Here is a 13,917-nt window from a genome sequence, read left to right as displayed (position 1 = left end):
CTCTCCAGGTAGGTTTCACACACACACACCCTTATTCATTGAGACGACCGCGGAGAGAGGAGTAAGGTCTAGCCTTTCCCTGTGTTGTTGCTGAAGCCTGAAACCCCAGGGGAAAAATAAGCACCTGTAAATCTAAAGGTATTTTTTCAAAAAGATATTTTAAGAGTGCAACTGGCTTTTAAGTTTTACCAAAACTTAAAGGAAAGGACCATGGAACTGGGGCTGCAGTTTAGTGGTGGAGCCTGTGTTCAATCCCCTGGACCTGAAATAACAACAACAAAACATTTTAAAGCCAGGAGACATTTTAAGGATGCCATAAGGGGGTTTAAAACAAAGATCGTGAAGACAAGACACATTTATAAAAGGACACTTCTGGGGCAGAAGGAAAGGTGGAAATCTGAAAAGTAAAACAGCCCGTGGAAGAATTGGCAAAAAGAATTGCTGCAGAATGTGACAGAGGAAAGAGCAGGCAAAGCCCCCTGAAGAAGAAGAGAATCTGTTACCACATTAAATAAAAACTTAGGCATGAATTTTAGTTTCAAAAAAATCAAAAATTCCAAAAATCAGCAAAAATGCATAGCAACTTGAAGAAATGAACATCGACTTATTCGAAGCCACGAATGTGAGGTGTGTGCAGAGAGGATTTCTGAGGGGGTGAAGCGCAGGCTTGGAATCCCTTTTCTAGGTGGTCCTGAGGACTGAGCACAGGCCCCTGCGTATGATAAATCAGCATTCTACCTGTGTGCTGCTACTCGGTCCACAGAATTTAGAAGTTTGTGTCTAACCTGAGTGAGTGTCAGCCAAATCTTGGGACACTGTGAACATTGTCCATGTGTATGTCAAGCCTCTTGGGACACAGTATACATTGTCCAGATGTATGTCAAGCCTCTTGGGACACGGTATACATTGTTCAGGTGTATGCCAAACCTCTTGGGACTTGGTATACACTGTATGTCAAGACTCAAGCAATTCATATGAACAGATTTATTAGAGGAATTGGCCCTCGCAAACATGGAGGTGCAAGTGTCAAGGTGAATTCACAAATAGAAAACACGGGCGCAAGACCGTGATGCCATGTTCTGAGATCTGTGTCCTTCTCATGCAAAGTCCTCCTGACAGGTAGGACGTGGGTGTTCACGTGAGTAACTTACATGTAGTGAGGACGAGGCAGAGGTAGAGGACAGAAAAGATGCACTTGACCCTTACAAACGCTGTTTTTTTTTTATTTCCTTTAAGTAATGCATTATTCAGGACAAAAGGGATACTAGCTATTAAATCTTCAATCCATGGGCATTACTGTCTCCAAATTCTTACTCAAAGTTAAAGAGATTTCCCTGGTATTTTCTTTGCTAACCACAAGTCCTTTGCAACCTCTTAATTGCATATACAATTTGTACACTATTATCTGGCGTGTGTATCTTAAATACCTCAATGGCAGAAAGGATTTTTCTCTCAAATATCAACTTTACAAAAGCCTCTACCCATGCTGAATTAGCTGGAACACCCAAAGCTCCAGAGAATAGGGTACAAATATTTTATAGAAAAACTATGATTTGATATCAGTCCTGCCCTTAAATGTACAGTTTATGTCATTGTCAAACTTTGGAAATTCGTAACAGTGGGGCAGAAGTTACTTTCTGCAGCTCCATAGTCTGGAAGGAATAGAATTCTGTTGTTAATATGAACACAAATAAATCATTCAGCTTTCCGGCCAACTGGATCACTATGACCCTAATTCTCACTTGTCACCAGGAAAATATCAACAAATTAACGCTCACCAATCACCTTCTGCCCCCTACTGGCAAGAAAGGATAAAGCAGATAGTGTGGTCCAGAATTCCCACTGAAACCAACGGCAGGGAAAGCTGCTGGCTCTCGCAGTGATTATGGTGATATGATAAAACTATGCCAAGTTACAGAGGAATCAAGGTACAGGATTTCTATTGTGAAAAAGGTCTGAGCTAGAATAAAATAGATAAGGTGCTATCACGACACTCAACAAATCAAGTGAAATGAGGCCAAGAGAAAGATGTGGTCCTTTATTAGAAAGAAGTGTCCTTTATCTCTTGTTTTTCACTTAAAATCTATTAATACTGTAAGGGTCCATTCTATGAAGAGCAATGCACAGAGTCAATGCAATCCCAACAGCTAAGACCCTAAGCAATAGTGGAGAGGGTGCCTGAACTGGCCTTGCCCTGTAGTCAGAATGATGAATATCTTAAATGTTACCATAGAACCTTCATCCAGCAACTGATGGAAGCAGATGCAGAAATCCATAGTGAAGCACTGGGCTGAGCTCCCAAAGCCCAGCCAGAAAGTGACAATATGGGAGGAGTAAGAATATAAGCAAAAGGGTCAAGACCATGATGGGTTCACCCACTGAAACAGCTGACCTGAGCTAATGGGAGTTCACCAACTCCAGTCTGACAGAGAGGGAACCAGCATGGGACAAAACTAGGCCCTCTGAATGTGGGTGACAGTTGTGTGGCTGGGGTAGACTGTGGGGCCACTGACAGTGAGACCAGGATTTATCCCTATTTCTTATTCTGGCTTTTTGGAACCCATTCTCTTTGGGTAAACCAAAGGCTGGGATACCTTGCCCAGCCTAATGGGTAGGGCCTTCGTCCTGCCTCGAAGCAATGTGCTAGACTCTATTGACTCCCCATGGGAAGCCTTACCCTCTCTGAGGAGTGGATGAGGGAGTGGGATGCAGGGGAAGTTGTGGTGTGTGTGTTTGTATGTGTGGCGGGAGTAGGGGGTGTCCAGTTCTACCCCATTCTCAAGCACAGATGTGAATAAAAACTCTCCGTAATGGAAAGTGCAGACAATGAAGGCAAGCTGGAGCTCAGCTACTTCCCTTGGGAAAGAATCAGTTAAGCTTTCTCACAATGAAATCTGCACATCTTTCTTTCTTGTATGGTTTTCTATAAATTGTTAAACTGTCACTGCGAGGTGGGGAAAATACCCTGCCTCCTCTTCCTCTCATTTTCCATGGGCACAGATCACTGGAAGGCATATTTGGAAATTATGTAGAGCTAACGTTCCTTTGGTCTTCTGGACGCCTGAGTTAAGATGATTACTTCAGGTTTTGAGTTGAAATCCTGGGAATCGGGGAGATCTTTCCAGTGGTCTTGGCCAAATAATGTGGGTGATAGTTATTGGTGTTAACCAGCCCGCCTTTCGGCATTTACAAGAGGTCAACTCTGAAAACCCTTTCTCTCTGGGTTTATCTGATTGGGTTCTGAGTGATCAGCTTTTAGAGGGTCTTGTGACACAGGCAGGAAAATGATCCTGCTCAAGTGTCTAACAAGGGTTTAAAGCCAGATGAGGGCATCCTGGAACTAGACCTGGCACTTAACATGTCTGCTTGTCAGTCAGTGATTATTCATTGTCTCCAGAACACAAAAAGTGGTCCTGTGGTGCAGATTGCCCCATAAGTTAAGGGATCTCTTTTAAAAGAATAGGGGGTCCAGCAACATGCAAAAATTAGTGCTTTAAAGGTTTCAAACTCACCAGTTCTGGTGGCGCAAGCTGGTAAGATTTGCGGGAGGAGGCAGAGGCAGGAAGATCTAGAGTTCAAGGCCAGCCTGGAATACACATTTTTTTTTTTAAAAAAAAGGTTCAACCCCATTTTGTAGGTCAGAGATTCAAGAAATCATTTGCCTCTATTTCAATATCCATCTTATGTCACATTCTGTCTTGGTCAGAGTGCACTTTTGCATAGTCTGGTTAGATGAGACCCTGATATTGAGTAAAACTCGACATAATTTTTAGATATGTCTGTGTTTAACCCAGAAAGAAAATCTCTTTGAAGAAATCTGAACTGCAAATGGGAGACAATTGGATGCCCCTTGGCACCACCAACCCTGTCTTCTCTAAGAGGGCACTAGGAGCTGGGTTGGTCCTCTGCCCCTCTCTGAGGTTGGCTTGGGCAAGCCTTCTTCCAGTGTAGGCTTGCATGCACCATGCGTATTCCTCTGGCCAGTTTTCTCAGTGTCCCTTGTTTCTGTACCAGAGATGAGGGAACACGCCACGAGAGCTTCCTTCTTCCTTTTGGGTGACTGCAGGAGACTAAATGGCACTTGCAAACAAAGCAGCTTACTTACATATTCATTTATTATTTATCTAACTTTCTCCTCTTTAGTTGCATCTGTTGGTGAATGCCTTCCAGGTTTCTTTCAGGTGAGGATTGGTCAGAATTTACAGATTTGGGGAGGTACTATTATCTTTGAGAAATAGATATTATTAGTGCACTAATGCATAGGAAACTCTCCAAGGTTGTATTCTAGTTGGCATACTTTATAAAATATTTTAATTACTTGAGCTGATAGTTGCATCAGATATTATTTTAGAATAGAATCATGTTTTATTATATTTTTCTTATGCAAAATCTTATTTTTATTTTGAGATAACTTAGAACCCTTTTCTATTAATTATTGATTTCTTTTGTATTTTGTTTTTTTTTCTAAATTACATTTTGAAGACAGGCGTAGTAGTGCACTCAGAAGGCAGAAGCAGGCAGATCTCTGAGTTGGACCATCCTGTCCTACAATAGTGAATTTCAGGCCGCTCAGGGCTATATATAGAAACTTTGTCTCAAAATAAAACAAAATAAATTACATCTGAAATTATTTTAATATTCAAATTAGACAAAATTATTTTTCTAATAAAAACACATTAACATGTGTTTTAGATTTTAGTAAGTTTTTGTTTTGTGTTGTAAAGAGAACTGTCTATGTAAATTTAAAAATTTTAGTGACCCTAATTTACAGTGAAGACCCAAGAGGAAAGTAATTTTGAATTATTTGCCATCTATTAATTTTACAATGGGTCATATATGGTGTTCCTTTTATAGACTTTAAGCTTAAGCAAATGGTTAGACACCATCCTGGAGCAATGGCTGTATAAGCTACTTTAGCAGCAGAACATGGCTGCTAATGTCTCATGGAAGGGTCAGCAGAGTGAGGCCACTGTTAACTCTGAGCTAGAATTTATCTCACCATAAAAAGCTAACCATAACAAAGCCCCAGCTGCAGTCCATCTTACGGGCTCCTGACACTCCCAGAGAGAACTCTAATTTAGTTAAACTAAAGCCATGACCTATGACATGCTACATGGCCAGTACCAAAAAGAAGCAATGAGTATTATGAAACTCATTCTTCAACACAATAATGAACTGCCCACCTAACCATTTAATGCTAGCCCCATACAGATGACCCACCTGTGCTAGCTAGTTTTATGACACAAGCTAGAATCATGAGGAGGGAATCTGAGAAAATAAGAAGAGGCTGCAGGCAAGCCTGTAGAACACTTCTCAATTAGTGATTGATGGGGGAGGGCCCAGTCTATTGCCCCTGGCTGGTGGTCCAGTTTTATAGGAAAGCTGGCTGAACAAGCCATGAGGAGTAAGCCAGGAAGCAGCACACCTCCATGGCCTCTACATCAGCTCTTGCCTCCAGGTTCCTGCCATCACTGCTCTTGATGATGAACTGTTATATGTAACTGTGTGTGAAATACTCTCCCAGCCCCTCAAGTTGCTTTTCGTCATGGTGTTTCATTATAGCAACAGTAACCCTAAGTAAGACATTACCCAATGGAACCTAAATTTTCCATTATATATGTGTGTGTGTATACGTGTATATATATATATATATATCCCAAACTTTATATATATATTTATACTTATAAATATATATATATATAAATATATTTATACATATATATAGTTTTGGGGGTTTGAACCAGAAACTCAGGAAGGAATTCCCAGAGCAAGTCCATACTAAACCCACTCCCTCTACTATTAGCCACTCTACCCACAACAGCCTAGGGCCATCTGGAATCCTGGAGACCTCCACAGCCGGGACCCTCACCACCACCTGCTCACCTATTAGCCACTTCCCCAACTTCGACAATGTGTGATACAACAGTTTGGAGTCAAACCTAGTCTGAACCAGAACTTCAGGTAGGGATTCTCAAAGACAGTTTATCCCAACTGTCTGCCACCCAACCCAATGCTGGGTCCAAGAGACCAGAGTGTGACCCAGAAACCCAGTTAGAGATACCCAGAGGCAGTCTGGTTTTTAATTACCTGTACAACTATCAAGTACCCAACTCATCATGTTGATTTGGTATAAAGTCTGAACCCCAAACCCCTGAGTGGCCCCAACGCTGAAAAACAAGCATCATTTGGCTGCCCCACAATCTGACAAAGAGCCAAACACCCACCTGACATAGGTAAGATCAGAACTAATCTGTACTAAGAACACCATAATGACCTAACTTCAAATGCTAGATGACAAAATGTATATACAAACATGGAGGCTGGAACCAAGGGTAGGTTGGAGCAGCTCAGTCCATGGTGGCAGGAATGTGTTCACAACACAGCGGACTAGAAAGCAGAATGCAGCCTTAACTATGGTTGGGACTGTAACTCTCAAAGGCCTACCTCTCGAGACCTACCAGACAGGGCTCACCTTCAAGGAGGTCCCATAGCTATCTGCTGGGGACCACGTATTTAACACATGAGCCTATGGGGGCACTCTACATGTATACCATCATGTTTGCATTGAAATAGTGCAAGCCCTGCTGCTCCAAAAGGAAGGCACCATTTTTTGCATGAGGCGCTGGAATTCTCAACAGGATAAATAAACCATTTTCTAGAATAGAATGGGTAGAAAGAATGAACATTACAAAGAGATTTACTTGATGAGCTTAGGTGATACAGGTTTGTCCAATGGTTATATGCAGGCTGGAGAGACAGAAACCCTGGTAAGCTGCTGAGTCCAAGGCTTGATGGGAATACTGGACCCAGAGAACAAGTATGTACCATTCTTCCTTCAGATGTCTCTTTTAACCAAAGTAGGGTCTCAGGTGCCCAATCAATATGCTCTTCTCTAAATTCCTAGCTAGCAGAGCAAGGGCTACTGAATAGAAATCATGGCTTACCGTATGGTTTCTATCTTACAATATATCACTGTCCTGGGTTTTCAGCAGGTGACCAGGAAAGCAAGGTGTAGTGCTCCATGTTGGTAACCCTAACACCTTTCTGTACTTGAGGCGACCCAGGCAGCAGACTGCAACTTCTCAGGTAACCAGCCCAGCTTCCATATGGTGGACTATGCAGGCCTCAGAGCACCCTACTAAAGTAACTTGGTAAGATCTATAGATGAGCACAGAGATCTACTATGAGAGCAAAACAGTACTTGGTGGGTGGCTTTTCTCTGATGCAACCAGAATATTGGAAACTTTACAGGGCCACTGACTATAACTCACTGTTTTGAAAACTGTCAACAAAACTGAGACTTCCAAGTTGGAAAAAGAAAATTCCAACATCAACTGATAGACTCTAGGCAATGTGATTCGTTTTTGAGTGTTTATTTAAAAAAGCACAAATATGCTAAATAATTTGTGGGGAGAGAAAGTTGAACACTTGTGACTTAGAGGATGAGAGTAATTTTGCTTAATTTTTGTTTTTTTAACCCAAACCCCCTGCAAGTCTCCACTAGCATGATTACTGTTTACTGGGAGACTAACCCACAAGCAAAAGTAAAGGCTGGTTCAACAAATCTGAAATAGGACAGGACCCTATTCAGGTCAAACACAAGGGGTTTGGGGCAGACTAAATGCAAAATACTAGACAATCACTGCTTACACTAACCTGGAAGCCTGCCTAAAAGCAGATCCAAGCACTTTTAAAGGCACCATTTATGACACTTTAGGAGACAAGTAAGATTTTTATCTATTTTCATCAACACCCTGAAGATTCTCCTTTCCAATCAAACGCTTTATAGGCTGCAGGAGATGGACTGTTCTGAGTCGTGTTTGCTAACTGCAGTGTGTGGGCTGCTCTCCTCTAGCGTAGGGAGACTAGTCCCACGCTAAGTGAGCTTGCACAGGGATCAAGAAAAGCTCACAGATATATAAAAGTATTCTAACAATACACATGCAAACATTTACCTTTGAGCAGAATATGACTCTGACAGGTTTCTGTTTCCCCTGTCCTCCCTAGGTTCTGGAGGCAGTCCTGTTACACTGGATGTGCTGTCTGTCACATGCCTGTCGTCCTGCACTCAGGAGGCACAGCAAGGTTACAAATCTGAGGCCAGTTTGGCTGCAGAATAAAATCATCCTTAAAAACAAAAATATTTCAATAAAATATCGTATTTTTACACTTTATCCCTTTTATAACTATTATCTCTCATAACTCTGGAAACTTTATCAAAACAGAAAAACATCTGACATTAAAATAACCTTCCCTATCTACTTCAAAGTAAAAAAATGGTGCCCTGCCTCTTTTCAAGATATAAGAAATTTAGATGATAAACGAGGAAACTATTTACAGATTTCACAGATATTTTGTACAACAATCTGTAATGTTTTATTAGAATCAGCTATCAAAGACATTGCACCTTCCAAGTCTGTGACTGGATTTTATGATGCTCAACAGCTTTATTACGGTAATGCTTGACAATATTTAAGAGTGAACTCAATTACTTCACATGTTTGCCAGTACATTATTCACAATTCTTAAATAGTTTAAATCAACCGACCTAGAAGTACACCAGGCTTACTCTCAACTCTTCTGAGGGGACAGGAAGACCGAAAGACACCTAGGCTTTGAGTCCAATGTCTAACCCACAACAACTACATCATCACTGGTGAACTCATAGGTAGGCACTTCCAGGTTGAGCGGTGCAGGGCCCCTCCTGATCCTGCCAGAGGCATCATAGTGTGACCCATGGCAGGGGCAATAATAGCCACCAAAATCTCCTGCGTTTGCAATGGGTACACAACCAAGATGAGTGCAGACACCTATCAGAATAACCCACTCAGGTTTCTTTACTCGCTCTAAATCGTGCTGCGGATCTCTCAACTGGGCCACGTCAACTGCAGCTTCCTGGGCAATCTCCTTCTGGGTTCTATGGCGCACAAACAGAGGTTTGCCTCTCCATTTGAAAGCCATGTTTTTTCCTTCCGGGATGTCAGACAACTTGATCTCGATCTTCGACATGGCCAGTACATCAGCAGAAGCGCTCATGCTGGAAACGAACTGGGTGACCACATTCTTGGCAGCGTATGCAACCCCCACAGTAGTGGTTGCAGTTACCAGGTAAGAGAAGCCTTTCCTAGCCTCGCTGCTCTCTTTAGAAGATTTTGTGCTATCTAGAACTTCAGCGCGACGGTAGTCAGAGAAGTCGGGCACCTTGACATCCGTATGGGAATAACGAACAGAAGCAGGAGCTGCAAGACAAACAGGTGAAAACTACAATTAAAAGAATGTCCTGGAAGACGTACACATCAGCAAAGACTTTGAGTTATAGTAGCAAACAGCAAAAGAAACAGGTATTTCTAGTTTGCTTGTTTTTTTTTTTTTAATCAATTGCTTAGACAGACTATCCATCTACATTATTTCTCATCCTCTCTAGATGATCTCTGGATCTCTAGTGGGTCCCAAAACCCACTTAGTCCACCTAACAATTGCTGTGTGGTCATCTCAAGGCAGATGCCTAGCTGGTACCTCTGCTATGTGCTCTCTGGAAGAATTGCTATAGTTCTTAACATATTAATGACACAACCATAACCCTCCTGTGACTTGATATACTTTAGTTGTAGAAAACTTAAGGATTGCTATTTTCGATTCCAAGGCATAAAATTCAAGTAAAACCACTTGTGGTCAGAGAACAACATCCTTATTAGCACAGGCAACACTCAATGGAATCTACAAGTAATTGGGGAAAAGGGGGGAAATTTTCATATATCCCTCCCTTATAGACAACAGCATCTATATAAAAAAAAACTCTATTTTTCATACTGTGGAGCCTTTGAATGGAACATTTTTCCTGTAGGTCATAAAATGGGCCAATGTTTGTGAGAAATGAACACACATCTATGCACACTTGGAAAGCAGCAGCAGCATTGTCCTCTCTCTCAGGCCATTTGTAAATCTCTGACAAAAAGAATGAGCTCATTGGCAGGATTCTTTAAGTATGTTTAGAAATTAAATTCTCTCACAAAATATTAGAATAAAAATTTGTTTTATAAATATTCTTCATTTTCAGAAAAATGCGACCTAACACAAGTCACTGTGACAGTGCTACCTGGGCCTTTGAGGTTCTCATCTTAAAATACTCTTTCAACACCCAAATATCAGTATTTTACCCACTTTTCACATGACTTCAAGGTAACTACAGAAGTCACAAACCTGAACAGGAATGAAGCCTATCAAAATTACTTTTCTGACAACCCAACCCTTCTGGAGAGGGAACTAAGACATGAGTAGTGGCAGCCTGAGAGTCACAATTAGGACTTTGCAGAATTGCTTGACATTATATTATGCATTATTCTACCTAATACCAATGGGATGGTATAGACTGGTATTTGTAATTAAGAATTACTTCCCCATCACAACACCTGAGATTACATTAAAAAAATGTTTACCTAAAATAGAAAGGAGGCAAGTTCACAGTTCTAAATTCAAGAGTACCCACAACCACCAACCATTGACAATACAAGGTAATTAAGAATACTACATAGAATGAATGACTCATTCTCATTCGAGTTATGGTGACAAAAGAAATCTAGCTATAATATAGTTATCATTCTCTGTATAGCAAGTTATACTTCATTGTGTCACATCATCAACCAAGGACCCTTTAGGAAACTGCCATGTTGCAAAAGTCATTCTCTATGTAATTTGCACAAGGTGTATTAAGCATGGATTCTTAATTTAATTTTAACCTTAAGCATTATCGCTATCAATTATGGAAATATCACTTTGAAAAGAAATAAAAGGAAATCTAAGGCATGCAAACTTTTTGCAGTTGTAGAGCTGATGTAGCTAGACATCCGCAAGGAAGGGATGCTACCATGATGCAAGCTTATTCCTCCGTGCAGCTTCCAACCAAAACCCACCAATTTTTGTCACTACCTATCCATAAGTGTTTTTTTCCATAAGCCACCTGGATGGATCTGTCTTTATCAAGACAGGGTTTCTCTGTAGCTATGGAACCAGTCCTGGAACTCGCTCAGTAGACCACACTGGCCTCAAACCCAGAGATCTGCCTGCCTCAGCCTGAGTGCTGGGATTAAAGGTGTGAGCTAGCACACCCCAGCCCCTGAATGGATTTTAATGTACAATTAAGCTACAAGGTAAAGTGTGCTTCCAGAAAAAGGTTTTGGCTGTTTTGAAACTGTCTGCTTTGGAGTTGGTGGGTTTTTTTGTTTGTTTGTTTGTTTTTACAATAATCTTTACAAGAAACCTTTGAACTATCTGACAAACCTGAGAGATGCTTTTCATTTTGCCACTTCTCCTCCTTATTTCTCACCTCCCCATTACTCAGCCCAAACAGACCTGGAATAACATTTCTGTCCTAAACAGTTTCTCAAAGACCCACTAGTGTTCCCTCATATTTACTCAGAAAAAAAAAAAAAAGATCGTGTATAAGTTTATAGGAAATCTGACACGGGGAGACAAAAATTAAGGAGCCATTCTAGCCTCTTAAAATGAAGGTCAGAAGTCTCAACAATAGAAGGGAAAGTGCTAACATGTCATAATGATGTCAGATATCAGTAAACACAACACTGGTTTTTGTTGTTTTTCGAGACAGGGTTTCTCTGTAGCTTTGGAGTCTGTCCTGGAACTAGCTCTTGTAGTCTGACCTGAAATTAAGGTTAAAAGCTAAAACAGAGATATGCAGAAAACAGCGCCAGTCAAGCTAGGCATGGTGGCTCATAATCATAGTCCCAGGCCTGGGAAGGCAGAGGCAGGAAGGTCAGGCGTCTGAGACTAGTCTAGGCTACACAGTAGGACCCTGCCTCAAAAGGGAAAAAAAAAATAGCGAGAAAAAGAGGGGTAGAGTGGGTGGATGAACGCCAGGTAAAAAACTGCCCAAGTGGACAATTTGATTAGCACACAGAAAGACCATAAACTCAACACTCAGTGGTGCCAAGTAGGTAACACAGTAAGGACTGAGATCAAACAGTCAACTAAGAGAGCAGAAGCCTGAGCCCTCCGCAGCTTCCCACACTGTGGGAGACACCAGAAATCATTCCAAATTTTTAAATCACAAGGGCATGTGAAGAGAAATGTCAGACCAAGCATTGACTTAGGCAAACTTGGAAAACACCACATTGCGTAGAATCCCCGCTATATGGGTCACTCCCCCTCTGGGGGTCTGTTTTCTGTAAGAGTAGCACCTACATCTACCGTATCTGCCTCTTCACAACTAAGTGGGGCTGTGAAAGCCCCAGCTAGAGGACCCAGATACCTGATACACTGCTGACCCTTTACAGTGGAACTGACCTCGGGGTTATGTCTTCCTTTCTTACTTTTGTGGGAGTGGGGATGGGGTCGCTGGGGAGGGAGTTAAGATGCTGAAAGACAGATGTACCAGTGAGTTGTCTGTACCAGGCAGTTGTCTCGAGTGAGTCAACGTGTTCTTTACAACTTCTATTCTGCATACTTATCGTCTAAACCGTACCAATGATTTTACATTTTACACAGAATTCTCTCACTTAAGCCTCACGACACCAAAATTGTTATAACCACGAATCCACTTCAACCATGAGGAAAAACGTTTGAAAATTTGCCCAAGGTCAAACTCCTGTAAGCAACAGTATCCCTGTCACTTAGCGGGACAGTGGGAGGCTGGTCTTGAAGTTAACCAAGGAAGTCAAGTGTAGCCTGAATGCAGACAGACTCCTGAGGCCTCGGGGGTGGGGAGTGGGGAGATGTCTCTGCTGGAGCAGCACCTCAGCGGCACTCCGTCCTGGGGAGGCGCTCGGCCGCCAAGGTCGCAGAGACCAGAACAGCATCCTCCCAACCCCGCCGGCGAGCCACATCCCACAACACCGCCCTCCCCTACCTCCCTGAAGCCGGATCGGGGCACCCTGAACCCGGCTCACCGTTGAGGAACACCGTGGCGACCAAAGGCCGGGTCGCGGCCTGGCCACTCAGCGACTCTCGGGACAGGAAGGGTCGCTTCACGTCCAGCACAGGTGGCTCCGGGGTGGCGGGCACCGCGGCTTGCAGCAGGGGCCGCAGCGCGCCCGCCACCCCGCGGGACGTGGCCGACAGGACGGGCGCGAATGGGCCCGAGCGGGCAGCGACCGACAACATGGCGACAGCGGCTCCAAACACCTAGCCGGTCACAGGGACGACCTTCCGCTCGAACGCAGGCGCGAAGAGGCGAGGACGGCGCAGGGCTTGTGACGTCAGCGCGCCGCCGGAAAGGGAGTCAGCGAATCGGGAGGGTCGCCGCTTTGGAGGCGTGGCTACGGGTGCCAGTTGGGGGCGGGGCAGGAAAAGGCGGGCTTGACGCCGGCTCTCTTTCGGTGTCTGGGTGTCTGGTTTGGTCCCGGTTCCCAAAGAAAGCTCAAATCAGGAAGAATGTCTGGAGGTCGTGACGCGATCCCTGGCCTTGGTTTAGGGCAAAAATTTAATCAGGGACGATCTAGGCATGAGAAAAAGTTATTACAGAATTAAAGAACAGGCTATTACTACTTCCTAACGTTTATCCACCTAGAATAAATACTAACCATCTTTTCTTTCTATAACATTTTTTTTATCACCTGACAACAAAAAGGCCAGAAACCTGCGTGCAAAGTTTGACAACGACAGTGGCTTACGATTATTCATTATGTACTATGCTTTAGATTTGGTGGTTTGCTGCTTTGCTCATTATGGTCTCTTTAATAACAATGCAATAGTGCTATCTGCATTTTGCTACCGAAGGACCTTTTGATGTTTAGACCCTTTGCTCAAGCATGGATTGCCAGCAAGCAGTGGGTTATCATAGTGCCCTGAACCAGTTCTCCGAACTGGTTTCTGAACCAATGGGTTTCCCTAGTGATATTTTAGGTGGTACAAAGGGGGAACTCGCAATCACTTTCACATAGTGAGAAAACTACTGCCTTTTAA

The 13,917-nt window shown here is 42.8% G+C and overlaps 1 protein-coding gene across 1 annotated transcript; it reads right to left on the bottom strand.

Moving 5' to 3' along the window:
• Positions 1–8,372: 8,372 nt before the first annotated feature.
• Positions 8,373–13,195, bottom strand: LOC121434112 (cytochrome b-c1 complex subunit Rieske, mitochondrial). Its single transcript, XM_041632923.1, has 2 exons — positions 12,903–13,195; positions 8,373–9,239 (listed from the first exon to the last, which is right to left on the bottom strand). Exons 1-2 carry the CDS (start codon positions 13,114–13,116, stop codon positions 8,629–8,631), a joined length of 825 nt encoding a protein of 274 aa, XP_041488857.1. The 5' UTR covers positions 13,117–13,195; the 3' UTR covers positions 8,373–8,628.
• Positions 13,196–13,917: the final 722 nt, after the last annotated feature.

This window comes from Microtus oregoni, unplaced genomic scaffold (assembly GCF_018167655.1).
Source record: "Microtus oregoni isolate MIOR12 unplaced genomic scaffold, Mior012 000042F_ref0000377, whole genome shotgun sequence".
In the NCBI taxonomy this organism is placed as follows: Eukaryota; Metazoa; Chordata; class Mammalia; order Rodentia; family Cricetidae; genus Microtus; species Microtus oregoni.
This window is presented reverse-complemented; position numbering and strand designations above follow the sequence as displayed.

Bases quoted from the DNA above. Each gene is read 5' to 3' on its own strand.
- LOC121434112 (XM_041632923.1), bottom strand. From the start codon at position 13,116: ATGTTGTCGGTCGCTGCCCGCTCGGGCCCATTCGCGCCCGTCCTGTCG. The intron at 9,240-12,902 runs GTGAGCCGGGTT...TTTGTCTTGCAG, and splicing joins CGCCACGGTGTTCCTCAACG to CTCCTGCTTCTGTTCGTTAT.